Raw genomic sequence first — 18,159 nt, 5'->3', positions numbered from 1 at the left:
TATAAAGTTCATTTCTAGGTTCTCGATCAACAGACACACGCATGTTAAAATTAAAATTTTCACTTTTTGACATTACTTGCCCTTTAGCTAAACATCCATTGTGTTGCTACAGTTAATTTCAATACAATAGGATGAGAGATGGATGTGGAACAATAGCATAAGGCATTCTCAGTATCTTGGGGTTATTTGACTAGAAAGTGATGCAGAGCAGTCGTTATTTCATTTTAAACATGAAAATAATTTTTACAGAGCTGTTATGCCTCAATCATATGCAAAGAACTGACACATAGAATGTAAATAACACTATAAATTGTAAAGGGAAAAGGCAAGGCAGTGATGATAAATAGATACATTTAAAGGGATTCTGCCATGATTGTTATGCTGTAGGTTTTTTACTAAATGACACTGTGTTACCATTGTCATGGGTTACCATTACAAGTATCTGTCCACACTTTACTGTGCTAACAAACCCTGAATGATATGGACTATTTAGAGATAGGCACATTGATACTCACTGCTCTCCTACATTTATATGTAACCATAAAAACTTTATTTTATCATTTCATGCTGACGGCTGGTTGCCATAGCAATGGCTATACTCCATACTGTATGTATGTATGTATATCTTTATTTATAAAGCGCTACTTATGTACGCAGCGCTGTACAGTAGAATACATTAATACAAACAGGGTGTTAATAAGATAATAGATAAATACAAAGTATAATAATAAATACAGATAAATACAGCAGCAATAAGTTAAGAGTCGAGGACACAAGAGGAAGGAGGTCCCTGCCCCGTAGAGCTTACAATCTATACTAAGCCGGATCTTCCATGTGGTGCGCATGACGGCTGGTGGCAGGTTGCCATAGCAACGACCATACTCCATACAAAGCCGGGTCTTCCATGTGGTGTGCATGACAGGTCGCATTTCCAGGTTTGCGTGGTGAGAGAAGGGTTTGCAGCTTTTGAGCGTTGGTCTGCACTAACGCTTTGGATATGTTTACTTGCCCATATTAATTATGGCTCTGTTTCACTTCCTTACATATCGCATTGAGACGGGTTGCTATGACTACAGCCAATCTCCACATAGTGAGGCTTTGTTACTATGCACGTTTTTTTCTTTTACTTTTTTAAATTGGGGGAGGGGTATAAATAGCCAGGGGGGGATTGATGGTGGGTTTATTGGCTCCTGAGGAAGCGTGCCGTTAGTATGTGAAACGCGTTGGGCAATGTGTTGTTTCTGATATACTGCTGTATACTGTAAGTAGGGGCATTATTTTATACATTAAATGATTTTACACTATTTTCGTTTCCTCTCCATTCCATATACTCTGAGGATTAAGGATTCACTGCAATCAATAGCCGAATTAATTTTTATACATATTTTTATTCCAATCATATCTGGTGAGCATTTATGTTGGACACATTGAGTGGGTGTGATACACTGCATTGGGCTGATGCATAAGCACTTTTGATGTTCGATTCACTCAGCAAACCTGTATGTTTTGCACTAAATTTGGATGCTAAAGCATCTTTAACATTTGTGTCACAAAGCAAATTTTGTACGTGTTGCACTAGTTTTATTTTTTCTTTTAATTCCATGCGCTTCCATCAACACGATTGTACACATCTGAGACCCATCTAAAAAGGGAGGGTTGTTCTTATAAGGAGGCAGCACACAATTACACAGTTTCTACTACACTGAAGACTTGGTTTCAAAGATCTCCACTAAGAAGCGCTGAGTATTGGGGACACCACCCTATAAACTGCTTTGCAAATAATTCACTTTACTATTTAAAACCTTATTTATTAACCAAAAAATGTATTTGTAGCTGTAATATTGATTGACGGGGATTAAAGGACAAGGAAAGGCCAAGTCACTCGGGGGTGCCAAAATGTTAGGCACCCCCAAGTGACTTAAATCACTTACCTTGTACCCCGCTGGTGTCCCTGTTAGGAGAAACTCGCACCACCCCGGGGTACCTGCAGCAAGCGCTTCCTCCTTCCTTTTTCTTCTGTCGGCGAATTCCCTGGGCCGGGGCATGCACATTAGAGTGAAAAGCTGACTTTGTTGTTAAAGTTACGCTCTAATGTGCATGCGCACGCGCGCCAACGCAGAAGGAGGAAGCGCTCGCTGCAGGTGCCCCGGGCTGGTGCTGTTTTCTCCTAACAGCGGCACCAGCCCGGGGTACAAGGTAAGTGATTAAAGTCACTTGGGGGTGCCTAACATTTTGGTACCCCAAGTTTCCTTCTCGTTTAACTGTTGAAATCTAATTTCACACCTCTTTTAAAATATACCCCTTAATGTACAAATGAAAAATAAAGCACAAATGCTTCCTTATTTATTAATAAATACAGCAAAAAAAAAAATCAGTTTCCAGAATGCATGAAAAAAGTGTGAATACCCCAAGTCATGAACTTTACATCACTTAAATAGGAAGAATTGCTCCCCAAAAAATACGAAAAAATCAAATTCATCTAAATTAAAGGATGACTAAAGAGTCGCCCAGGAGCTTCCGCTGACTCCTACATGACATCTACAGCTTTTAGATGGTTTATTTTTACATCCATATTTTTTGCGGTTTTGCTGCATAATAAATGGTTAAACATTTGCTTTGATTAATGTGAAAGAATGTGAATTGCTGAAAGAAAAAAAAAAAAGAAAAAATACAACCATTGGTAAATCTGCCCCTAGGCGATAGCAGGGCACTCTAGTACAGGTTGTGAACACATTATCCGGATACCTGTTATCCAGAAAACTGCAAATTACTGGAAGGCCATCTCCCATAGACTCCATTATAATCAAATAATTTAAATGTTTAAAAATGATGTATATTTTCTCTGTAATAATAAAACAGGACCTTGTACTTGACCCCAACTAAGATATAATTAATCCTTATTGGAGGCAAAACAAGCCTATTGGTTTAATTAAGTTAAAATGACTTTTTAGGTGACTCAAGTCATAGTGATCCAAATTACAGAAAGGTCCTTTATCTGGAAAACCCCAGGCCCCGAGCATTCAAGATAAAAAGTCCCATACCTGTACAACAAAATACGTTTCGATCTCCTAAAACCATGATCCTCAAACTACGGCCTGCGGGTCGGATACGGCCCCCAAGGTAATTTACCTGGCCCCCGCTGTGTCCTCACCCCTGGCTACTACCTGTCTGCAGACACAGCAGGGAGCAGGACGGCGCAGCAGGGAGCGGGCCGTAGTTTAAAGATGCAGGGTGTGGGGGAGTAGTTTAAAGATGAAGGGGGTGGGGCCGTAGTTTAAAGATGCAGGGGGCGGGCCGTAGTTTAAAGATGCAGGGGTTGGGGGCGTAGTTTAAAGATGCAGGGGTTGGGGGCGTAGTTTAAAGATGCAGGGGTTGGGGGCGTAGTTTAAAGATGCAGGGGGCGGGGCCGTAGTTTAAAGATGATGGGGGTGGGGCCGTAGTTTAAAGATGCAGGGGGCGGGCCGTAGTTTAAAGATGCAGGGGTTGGGGGCGTAGTTTAAAGATGCAGGGGGCGGGGGCGTAGTTTAAAGATGCAGGGGGCGGGCCGTAGTTTAAAGATGCAGGGGTCGGGGGCGTAGTTTAAAGATGCAGGGGTCGGGGGCGTAGTTTAAAGATGCAGGGGTCGGGGGCGTAGTTTAAAGATGCAGGGGGCGGGGGCGTAGTTTAAAGATACAGGGGGCTGGGGAGTAGTTTAAAGATGCAGGGCGGGGCCGTAGTTTAAAGATGCAGGGGTCGGGGGCGTAGTTTAAAAATGCAGGGGGTGGGGGCATAGTTTAAAGATGCAGGGGCGGGGGCATAGTTTTAGGCCTACAGTCCGGCCCCCAACAGTCTAAGGGACCATGAACTGGCCCCATGTTTAAAAAGTTTGAGGACCTCTGTACTAAAACATTGGGGGGGGGGGGGTCTTGGTCAAAGACACAGGAAATGGAGGCAAAGACACAGAAATATAAAGTAGATTGGCAGTGAGGTCGGATGCACAAGGAAACCAGAATCTCTTACATGTTGTATTTGTGTTGTTTAACATCTATTAATGCACGTTACTTATCCCTTAGGTACGTTTAGCTGTATGTGGCATATAAGGGGGGTTTATATTTATCAACATTCGTTTCGTCAAGTTTTTTTGCTTTTGAAATCGTGAATTTAAATAATGGTTTCAACTATTTTTTAATATTTATTATGTGCAAAAAAACCTCAATTTTAATTATGTAGTCAAATTATGATTTCTTTCAAACTTTTCAAGTTTTTCTCATTTTATTTAAGCTTTTCAACCCATACAAAATAATGAGAAAGCCACAAATTCAAGGTATTTGAGTTTTTTAATCATGGTTTTATGCTTTTATAATCTAATTTTTGAATAATTAAAGTAACACTGGTGATTTTCAAAATTCGTAAAATAAAAAAAGCTTACGATACCTTTCAGATGAATAGAATAAAGGGAATCTATACGCTGAACATTGTAGGTATTTACAGCTGATCTCTGAGGGAACACACTGACCATCACTAAATGGTGGCTTAAAGAAAAGGTTATAAAACGGTAATCTATAGTGAATATAGGCCTTTGGCCTAGTGCTGTTATATGGTCATGGAACTCCTCGGTGACTTCTAATATGGACTTCTACGGATAACAAATTAGATTTTACCTGTTAACTTTCAATAGGGGAATTTAACTTACTGCCATTCTCGCAGTATTAACGCCAGGGTCCCCAAACTCTTTACGGTTAGTCACTGGTGGACTACAGGTCAAGGTTAGTAAAAGCGTATAGAGCCACTAACAGCCAACCATATTTTCATGTTTTACATTTAAAACACTCCCATTCTCACACTATTTACACCATGATCCCCAAATTTTTGCACAGTCACTGGGTGATTAGGTTTTCAGGGTTAGAAAAAGTGGGAGAATCCGCCATCAGCCAATCACATTTCTTTCAATGATTTCAGTTGGGAAATTTTTACTACTGCCATCACACGTTAGGGTCCTCAAACTTTGTTTGTCCATACTTTATAGTCACCCACTGGGTGTCTACAATTGAAGTTTAGAAAAGTGGGTGGAGCCAACAGAAACCAGTAGGTTTCAATTTAAAATGCTGCCATTCTTTAAATATTAACACCAGGGTCCCCAAACTTTGCAGAGTTAGTCACCAGATAACTGTGGTTCAAGGCTATTCCCCAAACATCACAGTTGGTCACTGTGGGGCTAAGGTTAAAGATGAGGGGAGCCACCAACAGCCAATAAGATTTTACTAATTCATTTTCAATGGGAAATTCAACTTGCTGCCCTTCTCATAGTGTTAACACCAGGGTCACATAGTAACATATAGTTGAAAAAAAGAGTCCATTAAGTTCAGCCCTTTCAAGTGACCCCCAGCACACACAAACCCATACTGACCTATCTATACACTCACATACATAAACCATTTATACTAACATCAATACTAACTGTAGATATTAGTAGCACAATAGCTTTGGATATTGTTTGTTCAAAAACTCATCCAGGCCCCTCTTATAGGCATTAACAGAATCTGCCATTACCCCATCACTAGGAAGGGCATTCCCCAACCTCACTGCCCTCACCGTGAAAACCCCCCCTATGCTGCTTCAAGTGAAAGTTCTGTTCCCCTAATCTAAAGGGGGGCCTCTGGTGCGCTGGTTGTTTATATGGGAAATAAGAACATATTCTGCCTATAATCCCCTCTAATGTACCTGTACAGAGTAATCATGTCCCCTCGCAAGCGCCTTTTTTCCATAGAAAACAACCCCAACCTCGACAGTCTAACCTCATAGCTTAAATCTTCCATCCCCTTTACCAGTTTAGTTGCAGTCTCTGCACTCTCTCCAGCTCATTAATATCCTTCTTAAGGACTGGAGCCCAAAACTGCACTGCATACTCAAGGTGAGACCTTACCAGGGACCTATCAAGAGGCAAAATGATATCCCCAAACTCTTCGTAGTTGGTCACTAGGGGACTGCAATAGTGATGTGTGGGTCGAGAAAAACTCGACCTGCACCCAACCCTAACCCGCCTGCTCCTAAACAAAACCCTACCCGGCCGGCTTCTGCCCTGTATTTATATTGGGCGGAGCCACCTACAACCAATCAAATTTCGTCTGTTGAATTTTATTGATTTAATGCCAGGGCTCCCAAACTTTGCACAGTAACTGGGTGACTTCATATTCAAGGAAAAAGTTGGCAGACCCTCAACAGCCAATCACATTTCTTTCATTGATTTCAGTGGGGAAATTTTATCTGCTGCCATTCTCACGTTTAACGTCAGGTGACGTGTGCATCAGGGGCGATTATTTATTCTGGGAACTTGGAGGGACAGTTGGTTTTGGCTAGAAATTTTAGGACCTTCCCACTTTTATTCCATTAGTCAAAAGATTGTTGACTTGCGTACAATCGTTTTTTGTAAGTGGAGGCAATTTGGGCTAATTCTAGATTTCTAGAGTCGATACCAGTGCTTGGTGGATAGGTTCATCATCCCTATCACAGAACTCTTTCTCAGCTCTTTGGACCCTGGCTTCAGCTTCTGTTATGGCTTGTGATTGGTCATATCAGAATCCCCCTGCTATGGCCTTAGATACTTTCCAGATTACATTTGGTTGTGAAGTGTCATGGTTAGTGTCCCAGTATGTGTCATAATCCACCTTGCAGACTTCCATTACCTCATAGTTATGCTGTCAGATAGGGGAGAGCCTGCAAAGGGAATGTTTGGGAAGGGGTGTTGTACAAATCACCAGTAGTAGCGGAGCATGATCTGATAGTGCTCTTGGAAGGTATTTAACCTCGTTTACCCATTATGTAAAATTGGGGGGGGGGGGGCAGGACCATATCAATACAGGATAGAGAGTTATTCCCAGTATAGTTACCTCACCTATTGTTCGTATACATGTATAAGAGCGCCCAATATATTGGCCAGTCTTTAAAGAAGCATAGCTGAGGTATTGTGTCATATAAGGGAGACCCGTCGTTTATAGAACAATGTGAATAAACAAAAACAAAGCTGAACTCCTAACCCACTCTGCACATCTCCAGAACATAGATTGTCTATACCCCAAACAGAAGAGTTTAACGAGAGAGGTTATACAGCAGCTGTACTTACACAGCAAGTTTGCCAGGATTTACCATCTTATTTACCAGATTAAAATAAATACATTGTAGAAAGAAGTTTGGCGAGAGGGTATGTTGCTAGCGACTTTAGATGTAAAAAGCTTATGCACATCTATTAGGCATGATCAAGGATTAACTGCAATAAGACATTATTTAATGAGAGATGAAGCAATGGAGCCAACATTGAAGGAATTTATTGTAAGTGGAATAGAGTTTATTTTACATGACAACTATTTTTGGTTTAAAATAACTTTTATTTGCAGATATGTGGCACCACCATGGGGACATGGTTTGCGCCCAGCTACGCCAATCTCTTTTGGTCTGGGGGAAGAGAACAACCTAAAAGGCTGGGACACAAACCTCTCCCTATGGCGATACTACATAGACAATGTAATTATTTGGAAAGGAACTGAAGAAGAAGTGTTTTCCAACTTAATTTAAATGACATAAATGTAGTATTCTATCTAATATTTAGTCCGGAAAGTATTTGGACTATTTGGACTTGGAGGTTTTATTTTTTTATAAAAGAGACCAGAATATGTTCTAAAACCATCTTCAGGTCAGTAGATGTTAATAATTATGTGATGGCCTCTAGCAACCATGACCCAGTGTGGTTGAAAAACATTCCATATGGCCAGTTCTTTAGGATTAAGAAGAATTGTAGCAAGGAACTAGATTTTATAATACAGGCAGATATATTACGAGATAGAGAAAGCAAAAGAAAAAGCTATGAAGTTGAATAGAAAGGATCTGTTGAAATATAACTGTAGAGAAGAGATAGATAAAACAATAGATAGAATTGATTTTACTTGTGTATCAAGCAAAAGATAAATGCTAAGAAGCTTGGCGGGGCAACTTCACTGACCACCCACCGATCAATTCAAAACGTAAAAGGTAAATGACGCTGCCCCCCAGTGAACGGAGTACATTAATTAACCATTTTATTAACTAATATATTATGAACTTCTTATTACAGTGTAATGTCAGCTGTTAGTATTGGGATCTGTTTACCGAATTATATGAGCTTCTCCTACATGAACTTGATGTTGTGGGAAAATCCTTCCCACTGTTGCAACATAATTTGGCCCCCACGCTTACATTTATATTACACACATAAAGAGTGTGGCCAAGTTTGTGTACTGCACTTGGGTTCATGGGGGGGCCTCATATAAATAACTTGTATGGGGCCCCAGTGTTTGTGATGGTGGTCCTGATCATTTTGGCTTGTACTGAAGGCTCTGTAAGTTTGAAAATAAAACAAATCATTTCTATTGTTATTAAGGCCAATAGGGTGTTAAAAAAACAACATAAATTGAACATGAATTTGATATACAGGTATGGGACCTGTTACTCCCAATGCTTGGATCCTGGGATTTTCCGCATAAGGGGTCTTTCTGTAATTTGGATCTCTATATAATGTCTACTAAAAAAATCCCTTAAGTATTAATTAAACCTAGTAGGATTGTTATGTCTCCAACAAGGGTTAAGGTGCTATTTTATTATTTCAAAGAAAATATAAATCATTTTTACCAATGTCAGTTATTTGATTAAAAAGGGAGAGACAGGGAGATAGTGTTACCATAATTAGGATCTTTTTGGATAAAGGGTTTTCAGATAATGGATCATCAGTTAATACAATGCAAATGTATATTTGAAGAAACTGCAGTTGGATAAGTCTATGAAGATTCTCATTTATCCAGGTCATGATATACAGTATCTAGTAGAATTAAGTCTAAAACAACTGGACTTTTCTGAGTTTTTCTTGAAAACGTTTCACCACTCATCCGAGTGGCTTTTTCAGTTCAAATGACTGGTTCAAATGCAGTTGGATAAAGCACACAGAAAAGTAATATGCATTGCTGTAAATTTGGAAAAAAATATACAATATGATTTTGTTGTGAGTTAAAAAGGAATTCACACCTCCTGTTCTCAGATACCCTAAAATGATTTGAATACACCACAATGCATACTGAACAAAAGTTCATTTTATTTATTTCCTGGAAGGAATAACAAGTAACTTCATGAAATTGGCACCAGCATTATCGCCTGTATAGTCGCTGTGTGATCACTCACACTAATACAGTTCCTTTCTAGATCTTGGAATCTTGGTGCCTTCATCCTATAGCACTGCCCATACAAGCAGTTGGTGAAGTCTTTTGTATTGATCTGTGTAAGAACAAATAAAGAACCGTTTATGCAGGAACATGTCAGGATGTCGGAATGAGGATTGTTCATTTATTTCAGCTCTCAAAAGTGGTTGCAGATTTGGTTAACGGGATGATTGGCTTGATCTGCCCGTGTGTGCCCATGTGTGCCAATAAAGACATGATGTATATCAGAAGCATAATTTATTTTATATGGGAAAATACAACTGATTCAGAAAGTTCCTTGCCTCTTGAACATGGCAAATATTTATAGTTTTATGATTTCTGACAAAAACTCCCAGCAGTACACTACCAAATTTCTAAAGCAACATCCAGAAATCTGCATATTTCAGATTTCAAGGTCAAAAAGTCCACTAATGCTACGTTTACCCCCACGCAACCATACATTTTTTAAAAGTTCAAAATTTCTGCTCTGAACTGCCAAGCTGCAGATAAAGCTTTCCTAAAGTTAATGGTTTTGGTAACATTTTGGAAAATTACCTAAAATTTAGTGAAATCTCAAAAATCAAAGAAAAATGTACAAATTCATTAAATAAAATATGTGATCCAACCACAACACTGAAGCTCAAAGTATTTCGTTCAATAATCTCATCAGCAAATACACAGTTTTTAGGTGTAAACAAAAGATATGGGTAAAATTAACAAGTCAGACTCCACGCACGCACAGTATATTCCCAAACTTTTACTGTGCTGCACATGTGTAAAGTCTAAGGGGAACCAAGGGAGCACCGGTTGTGGGAAAAAACTAAAGGTCCCCATACACAGGCCGATTGTAGCTGCTGATATCGGTCTCTTAGACCGATTCGGCAGCTTATCGGCCCGTGTAGAGGCAGCAACGGGCCTGCCTGACCGATATCTGGCCTGAAATCATCCAGATATCGATCGGCAGGTTAAAAAATTCAGTCGGATCGGGAACCGCATCGGCTCATTGATGCGGTCCCCCAACTGACTGCACCCATTACTGTCGTTATAATTTGATCGTTTGGTCCCAGGGCCAAACGACCGAATTAGCCTAAATTCGCCCGATATCGCCCACCCGTAGGTGGGGATATCGGGAGAAGATACGCTCGCTTGGCGACCTCGCCAAGCAAGCGGATCTTAACGTGTATGGCCACCATAAAAATTAAATTGCTATGCGCATTCACTTTTCCTTGCCTTTGTTTTATAGTGCATTGACCAATTAATTTGTTTTTCTACCCACAGTCCTCTATCAGACAACTTTCTACTTGTAAAATATTAAAAATAATAATAAAAACTTACCGATTCCAGAAGCTTATGAACTTTGATAGCATTCAAAGATTCGATGTGATTTTCATTAGAAGTGTCGTGTCAATATCAGATATTAATATCCATCAGAGGAGCATTTTTAAAACCCTCCCCCGCCCACATACCCACCCCCTCACCCAGTAGTACATTCGGATTTAGGTCAGATGTTATTCATGTCCTAGTCTGGGATTTGGGGTCATTGCAATGCAACAATAGGCTAGAGTATTATTTTTATATTTGATCCTATTGTTGCATTGCACCACCACCCCTCACATTGTTACACTAGACTGAGGGGGGTAATGGAGGGTTTTTAAACATAAAATGCATTTCTGTGGATTTTCATTTCTGATGTGATGTTCCATAATAAAGTCATTATAAATTTCCTGTAAGAACAAACAACATGGGTATTTATATCTGTATATTTCACAGCTCTTAAGCATTGCTTAGAATTATAGAGCTAAAACCAATTCTTTAATAACAAGGAAGTAATTTGCACTTAAATAAGGATAAAAGAAATCCCATTTTTTAAAAATGTCATTTAAAGGTATGGTATTCTGTATTCTAAAAATACCTCTTATGTACTCAAAATCATAGATTCCATACTTGTACAATAAATTTATATATTTGATAATTTCATTTACCTTGTTCTGCCTCAGACAGTTGGTCCTTTTCTCTAGAATTAACAAGAAAAAACAGGAGCATATTAGTACCAGAGCAAGCTTCTCAACTACAGCAAATTAAGAAAACACTTAAAATAATACCTGGATAATTTTGAAAGGGACCTTGCTATGCACAGCAATATGGCAATCACCATTAAAAATCCACTTCCCAGGACTGAACAAATGATAATCAGATTCATTTGATTGTTGTTCTCCAAGCTTTTAACCATCATTCGGATTTTATCTGCATAGAAATAATATTATTAGGTAAATCCTTACAACAAAGCATTTGTACAGGTATGGGACCCGCTATCCAGAATGCTTGGGACCAGGGGTTTTCCAGATAAAGGGTCTTTCCGTAATTCGGATCTCCTACCTTCAGTGGCACATTTACTAACCCACGAACGGGCCGAATGCGTTTTTTTCGTAATGATTGGTATTTTGCAATTTTTTCGGAAATTATCGCGACTTTTTCGTTACCAATACGATTTGCGCAAAAAAACGCGAGTTTTTCGTAGCCATTCCGAAAGTTGCGCAAAATCTGGCGATTTTTTCATTGCGTTAAAACTTGCGCGAAAAGTCGCGCCTTTTTCGTAGCGTTAAAACTTAAAAGGCGCAACGTTTTGTGCAAGTTTAAACTCTACGAAAAAATTGCAACTTTTCGCGCAAGTTTTAACGCTACGAAAAAATCGCCAGATTTTGCGCAACTTTCGGAATGGCTACGAAAAACTCGCGTTTTTTCGCGCAATATTCGCTATAATTTCCGAAAAGTCGTAAAGGCGCCGAAAAAATCGCAAAAAATACGAAAAAGTCGCAAAATGTTCGTTTTCCAATCGGAATTTTTCCAATTCGGATTCGAATTCGTGTCTTAGTAAATCAGCCCCCAAGTCTACCAAGAAAATTATTTAAACCCAATAGTATTGTTTTGGCTTCAATAAGGATTAATTATATCTTAGTTGGGATCCAGTACAAGTACAACTATATGAAAGTGCAAAGTGCACATTTTGATGCAAGTACTTTTAATGAATAAGGTCTCATGTGCAGCTGAGTTTGGGAATATTTGTGTGAATGTAGCTGCACTTGTGGTCATAAATTACTGCTTATATTTTTTAATATAATTAGGTTTTTAAACATTTTTATACAGTTTGCAGTTTAATCTCTGAACATTTAAGGAGATGTTGATAATTGCACACATTATAATTAGAATTATATGCTACCCATGGAACCTTTCCAGAGAATGAAACTTAAACCCATTTACCCTGTTCCGCACCCCTATCTGGCCAAATCCATAAACAGCTCTACAAATCAGCATATGTACAACATTAATATTATAGATTCATTTACTAATGCTTTCTGCTCATCTCTCTAATATATTAACACTATTTTTGCATTTCCTCTTTCTAGAATGTCTACAGTCTGTTCTCTATGGCACTTGTCACAAAGACAGACAGACCCACACACACAGACAGACCCACATATTCATTTTTAGCATAATCTGCGAAAATAGGAGTATGGTGAAAGCATGCTCAATCTACTGATATAAAACAAATGCCGAGTTTAGGTTTATGTTGAATTAAACAAGGTTTGTTTACCATTTGTATTTGTTGTAGTTGTCATTGTTGATCTCATCTGGTTAGCGATTTCTGGTTTGAGAAAAGAAAAAAATATTTAGTTTCATTAAAAAATATTCCAGAGACACATGTAAAATTTATTGCAAACAAACATTTTAAATGTTTTTTAACAGGGTTAATAGCACCTGTGTTTTTTCTATTGTTGCACATTTACATAAGGTGATGATACTGGTTTTGGATATCTATGGAAGTGAGGGCACAATTTATAGAGCTTCCACCTATGGTTGGAAACATTGTTCAACTACTTAAGGAAACTTTTGGGTACTGTATACTGCAACTCATCCAGTTGCTTGGTTTGTTGTTAATAGAAATGAACTCAACTAAAGTAAAGGATCGCTTACTGATCAATTAAAATGGTAATGTGTATAAGAAAGTAGAATTGCAAAACTCTTACGTCTCTCAACTCCACTAGTTATTTCTTCTACATCCTCCTCTTGTTTATGTGTTGCTAAATTGGGAAGAAATAAAAGCACTATGTAATTAAATTATATTTCAAGAGTCATTGTTTTTGGCCTTTGTTATTGGTCTTTGTTATAGTTCCCATATAGGAAAGAAATCTTACTGCTTTTAAGAGACTACTCTTATTATATTGGAAATGAGTTTAATTTTTCTGAATTCCATTCAGACTGAGTAATAGCACAGCCAATGGAAGGTTACCAGTTAAAATGAATACTCAGGAAGGCTTCCAATAAAATTCAGTGCGGCCTGTTGAGCTGCAATTTCTGATTTTTTTACTTATTTTTTTAGCCTTATGTCAATGTAATTTACATAAATATGAAGATTAGAAATGTATGCATGAAAAATTCATATAAATAGAAATCACTCTTAAGCTTCTTAGATAACTGTTTGCTCCATTGTAATAAACCACAGAAACCAATGAGTAGGTTCCTTTTAGCCAACTGATGTACTTTCCTTCATGAATATATAATCCTCCAGTCTATTGCTGTGAGTTACTAGACCAGGGCACTGATCATGTATTGTTAGGTGTAATGTTGGGTGTAATGATGAAAAAAATCTTATCCATTGAAATTAAAAAAAAAAATTAAACACATACCTTGAATCCTGCTTTCTTCAGTTATGCTTTTTTTAGTTTCATCGAAATTTGTGTTACTGTCATCTTCTGAAACTGAAAAATAATAAAACATATTTTTAACTTGAGTATCTCTATCCTGCAATATATATAGTGACACGGTACAAATCTCGCTGTGTGTTATTAGACCAGGGCAAATGATCACTATCCTGCCACATGAAATGATTAATTAGTGATATCATTACTATATAGAGGAAAGCCAAATAGATGGGTACATAGAGTTCACCTGATTTGACTCAGCTTAACTAAAATGTAGAAAAGCTAAATTGGTTTGCAGACTACAATGGCAGGTATAGTATCGGTATAGGATCTATAATCCTGAATGCTGGTTTGGACCTGGGGTTTTTAGGATAAGGGATTATCCTGTAATTTGGTTTATTATAATTTATTTCAGGTACAAAAACATTTAAACATGGAGTAAACCCAATAAGATTGTTTTGTACAATTTTGGATTCATGCAGCTTAGTTATGATCAAGTACAAGGTACTGCTTTATTATTACAGGGATATAGGAAATAAGTTTTAAAAATCAAAATGGTTTGTTTAAAATGTTTATGCACATACAATATATACATAAGAGTTAAACAGGCAATACTGATAATGATAATTGTGGGGCTAAAAGCATAGAAAGCACATATTGTGTGCAGCAATGTGGTACTCGGTTTGCTCTGGTTCATTCAACTGCAACCATGAATGAAGGAATGTAATATTCTCTCTGGTTGCACTTGGTTATTAGAAGGGAGGAATCTGCTCATATTATAACACTACCCCTTCCTGTGTTGCTGGGCATGTTACTGATAAAATCTCCTCCAATCAAAAATGAAAATATAAAACATCGCTTAAATCTTACTTTGCACAGATGTGGTTTTCCCAGTAACATCTTCAAACTGTTTATTATAGTCGTTGATCATTCCTGATGTAAGAAAAAATGAATCTTATGTTATACCTCAAGAATATCTGATGATATATATATATAGCACAGCATATATATTTATATAAGAAAAGAAGAATTTAAGAAATCAAATGAAATTATTTTTTTTATAAAACTTACTCTCTATGTCTTCATTGCTTTCTTCATTTTTAGCATCTTTTATTGCAGCTAATTTAAAAAATAAAAATCAATGAATGCCACATATATACCTTTGAGTGTTAAAGTAGAAGATACACTACAAGATACAAATGAGTGATAACACAACTAGTGGGAAGTGTATATTTGTGATGAACATATCACTTTAAAGGAGCTGCAAAATAAAGCAAAACTATTTTTGCTCTGGTTCATTCAACTGCAACCATGAATGAAGAAATGTAATATTCTCTCTGGTTGCACTTGGTTATTAGAAGGGAGGAATCTGCTCATATTATAACACTACCCCTTCCTGTGTTGCTGGGTATGTTACTGATAAAATCTCCTCCAATCAAAAGTGAAAATATAAAACATCGCTTAAATCTTACTTTGCACAGATGTGGTTTTCCCAGTAACATCTTCAAACTGTTTCCTATAGTCGTTGATCATTCCTGATGTAAGAAAAAATGAATCTTATGTTATACCTCAAGAATATCTGATGAGATATATATATATATATATATATATATATATATATATAAATAGCACTGCATATATATTTATGTAAGAAAAGAAGAATTTAAGAAATGAAATGAAATTTTTTTTATAAAACTTACTCTCTATGTCTTCATTACTTTCTTCATTTGTAGCATCTTTTATTGCAGCTAAATTAAAAAATAAAAATCGGTGAGTGCCACATATATACCTTGGTTATTAGAAGGGAGGAATCTGCTCATATTATAACACTACCCCTTCCTGTGTTGCTGGGCATGTTACTGATAAAATCTCCTCCAATCAAAAGTGAAACTATAAAACATCGCTTAAATCTTACTTTGCACAGATGTGGTTTTCCCAGTAACATCGTCAAACTGTTTCCTATAGTCGTTGATCATTCCTAATGTAAGAGAAAATGAATCTTATGTTATACCTCAAGAATATCTGATGATATATATATATAGCACAGCATATATATTTATATAAGAAAAGATTAATTTAAGAAATCAAATGAAATTATTTTTTTTATAAAACTTACTCTCTATGTCTTCATTGCTTTCTTCATTTTTAGCATCTTTTATTGCAGCTAAATTAAAAAATAAAAATCAATGAATGCCACATATATACCTTTGAGTGTTCAAGTAGAAGATACACTACAAGATACAAATGAGTGATAACACAACTAGTGGGAAGTGTATATTTATCTACATTATTTATTTGAGTCAGTTTTATGATTTATCAGATTTGTGATGAACATATCACTTTAAAGGAGCTGCGAAATAAAGCAAAACTATTTTTGCTCTGGTTAATTCAACTGCAACCATGAATGAAGGAATGTAATATTCTCTCTGGTTGCACTTGGTTATTAGAAGGGAGGAATCTGCTCATATTATAACACTACCCCTTCCTGTGTTGCTGGGTATGTTACTGATAAAATCTCCTCCAATCAAAAGTGAAAATATAAAACATCACTTAAATCTTACTTTGCACAGATGTGGTTTTCCCAGTAACATCTTCAAACTGTTTATTATAGTCGTTGATCATTCCTGATGTAAGAAAAAATGAATCTCATGTTATACCTCAAGAATATCTGATGAGATATATATATATATATATATAGCATTGCATATATATTTATATAAGAAAAAAATAATTTAAGAAATTAAATGAAATTTTTTTTTTATAAAACTTACTCTCTATGTCTTCATTACTTTCTTCATTTTTAGCATCCTTTATTGCAGCTAAATTAAAAAATAAAAATCGGTGAGTGCCACATATATACCTTGGTTATTAGAAGGGAGGAATCTGCTCATATTATAACACTACCCCTTCCTGTGTTGCTGGGTATGTTACTGATAAAATCTCCTCCAATCAAAAGTGAAAATATAAAACATTGCTTAAATCTTACTTTGTACAGATGTGGTTTTCCCAGTAACATCTTCAAACTGTTTCCTATAGTCGTTGATCATTCCTAATGTAAGAAAAAATGAATCTTATGTTATACCTCAAGAATATCTGATGTGTGTTTGGTTACAACATCTGATGCAATGTTGGTAACATTATGGAAATGTTGCCCCAGCCCATTCACGATTTTTAACTTGCTTGACAATGAATAGAAAAATGGGGATCACAATGGAGCTTTTCACATTGACTTAATGCAATTGTGATTAACCCATTTGAGATCCTTGAATAAGAAGTGGCTTTAAAATAATCAAATACAAAATAACAGTGCCACAGTCTATTTTGAAAATTAAAAATGGTATTCATATCTCCATATTTATCAAGCATTCTTAGGTACTGAACCACAAGATGGTGTAAACAAGTACATTTGCAAATATAATTATTATATAGATAAAATCACTGATTGCGACAAATGGACTTCTATAAAGGTTAATTTTATGACATTAAAGTGGTTGTCTTTAATTTTTAGTATTCTGTTGAGAATGCTGTTCTAAAACTTTTTTCAGTCGGTCTTTGTTTTTTATTTGTGGTTTTTTAATTATTTAGCTTTTTGTGCAGCATCTGGTTGAGCAGCTGTCTGGTTGCTAGGGGTTATTTTAACGTAGGTTTAACGTGTTTGAAAGAGAGACTGAAATATAAATAAAGGAGGGTCTAAGTAGAAATATAAGTAATAAAAAGTAGAAATAACAATAAAATTCTAGCCAACAGAACAATAGTTTTTGGCTTCTGGGGTCAGTGACCACCATTTAAAAGCTGGAATCGGAAGATGAAGGCAAGTAATTAAACAAACTAAAAATTTAGACCAATTAGAACAGCCCATTCTATAACATACTAAATGTTAACCTGAACGTGAACCACCCCCACAATTGCAAAAACTGACTCTCCATACAGCAAACCTGCATATGTCCTTTATATATCCATGCACGCACAAGCACACAGAATATATATATATATATATATATATATACACACAAATTTATTTCATCACATTTACAATTATGTGTAATCAACAGTAACCAGCTCAATAGTTGCAGTTATATTATTGCAAGTGAATTAACTGTCATGTGATTGATCTGGTCAGTATGTATAGCTCTATTTATTAGGAATTGGTGAATTATTTTACAAAACTGGCAAAAATTTGTACAAAAAATTAGAAAAACATTGCAAGAAAGTCTTTTTAGTTCAACACATTTGAAATGAGAAAAAACGCCCACTTAATGCAT

General features: G+C 36.7%; 2 protein-coding genes and 1 long non-coding RNA gene across 8 annotated transcripts in view; 1 reads left to right on the top strand and 2 right to left on the bottom strand.

The window, feature by feature from the left end:
• The window catches only part of hps1 (HPS1, biogenesis of lysosomal organelles complex 3 subunit 1), a 91,515-nt gene that overhangs the window by 29,675 nt on the left and 43,681 nt on the right, over positions 1-18,159 (top strand).
• LOC116412025 lies at positions 9,073-10,632 on the bottom strand. Its single transcript, XR_004223478.1, has 2 exons — positions 10,533-10,632; positions 9,073-9,273 (listed from the first exon to the last, which is right to left on the bottom strand). It is a non-coding gene; the product is annotated as an uncharacterized LOC116412025 (long non-coding RNA).
• LOC108648123 (protein CASP-like) overlaps positions 10,681-18,159 on the bottom strand; it is a 34,229-nt gene continuing 26,750 nt past the window's right edge. For 2 of the 3 annotated variants that reach the window (XM_031905232.1, XM_031905231.1), the window contains exons 3-17: positions 16,884-16,946; positions 16,669-16,716; positions 16,459-16,521; positions 16,014-16,061; positions 15,813-15,875; positions 15,598-15,645; positions 15,370-15,432; positions 14,969-15,016; positions 14,768-14,830; positions 13,883-13,954; positions 13,223-13,276; positions 12,790-12,840; positions 11,300-11,441; positions 11,180-11,211; positions 10,681-10,921 (exon numbers count right to left, since the gene is read on the bottom strand). In XM_031905232.1, the coding sequence (XP_031761092.1) occupies positions 10,911-10,921; positions 11,180-11,211; positions 11,300-11,441; positions 12,790-12,840; positions 13,223-13,276; positions 13,883-13,954; positions 14,768-14,830; positions 14,969-15,016; positions 15,370-15,432; positions 15,598-15,645; positions 15,813-15,875; positions 16,014-16,061; positions 16,459-16,521; positions 16,669-16,716; positions 16,884-16,946 (869 nt within the window). In that variant the 3' untranslated portion in view covers positions 10,681-10,910. The remainder of the gene's footprint in view (positions 10,922-11,179; positions 11,212-11,299; positions 11,442-12,789; positions 12,841-13,222; positions 13,277-13,882; positions 13,955-14,767; positions 14,831-14,968; positions 15,017-15,369; positions 15,433-15,597; positions 15,646-15,812; positions 15,876-16,013; positions 16,062-16,458; positions 16,522-16,668; positions 16,717-16,883; positions 16,947-18,159) is intronic. The other variant, XM_031905230.1, reaches the window with a different exon arrangement.

The sequence above is a fragment of the Xenopus tropicalis genome, chromosome 7 (assembly GCF_000004195.4).
Source record: "Xenopus tropicalis strain Nigerian chromosome 7, UCB_Xtro_10.0, whole genome shotgun sequence".
NCBI classification, from domain to species: Eukaryota; Metazoa; Chordata; class Amphibia; order Anura; family Pipidae; genus Xenopus; species Xenopus tropicalis.
Note: the sequence above shows the minus strand (reverse complement) of the source record. Positions and strands in the feature narration are given on the sequence as shown.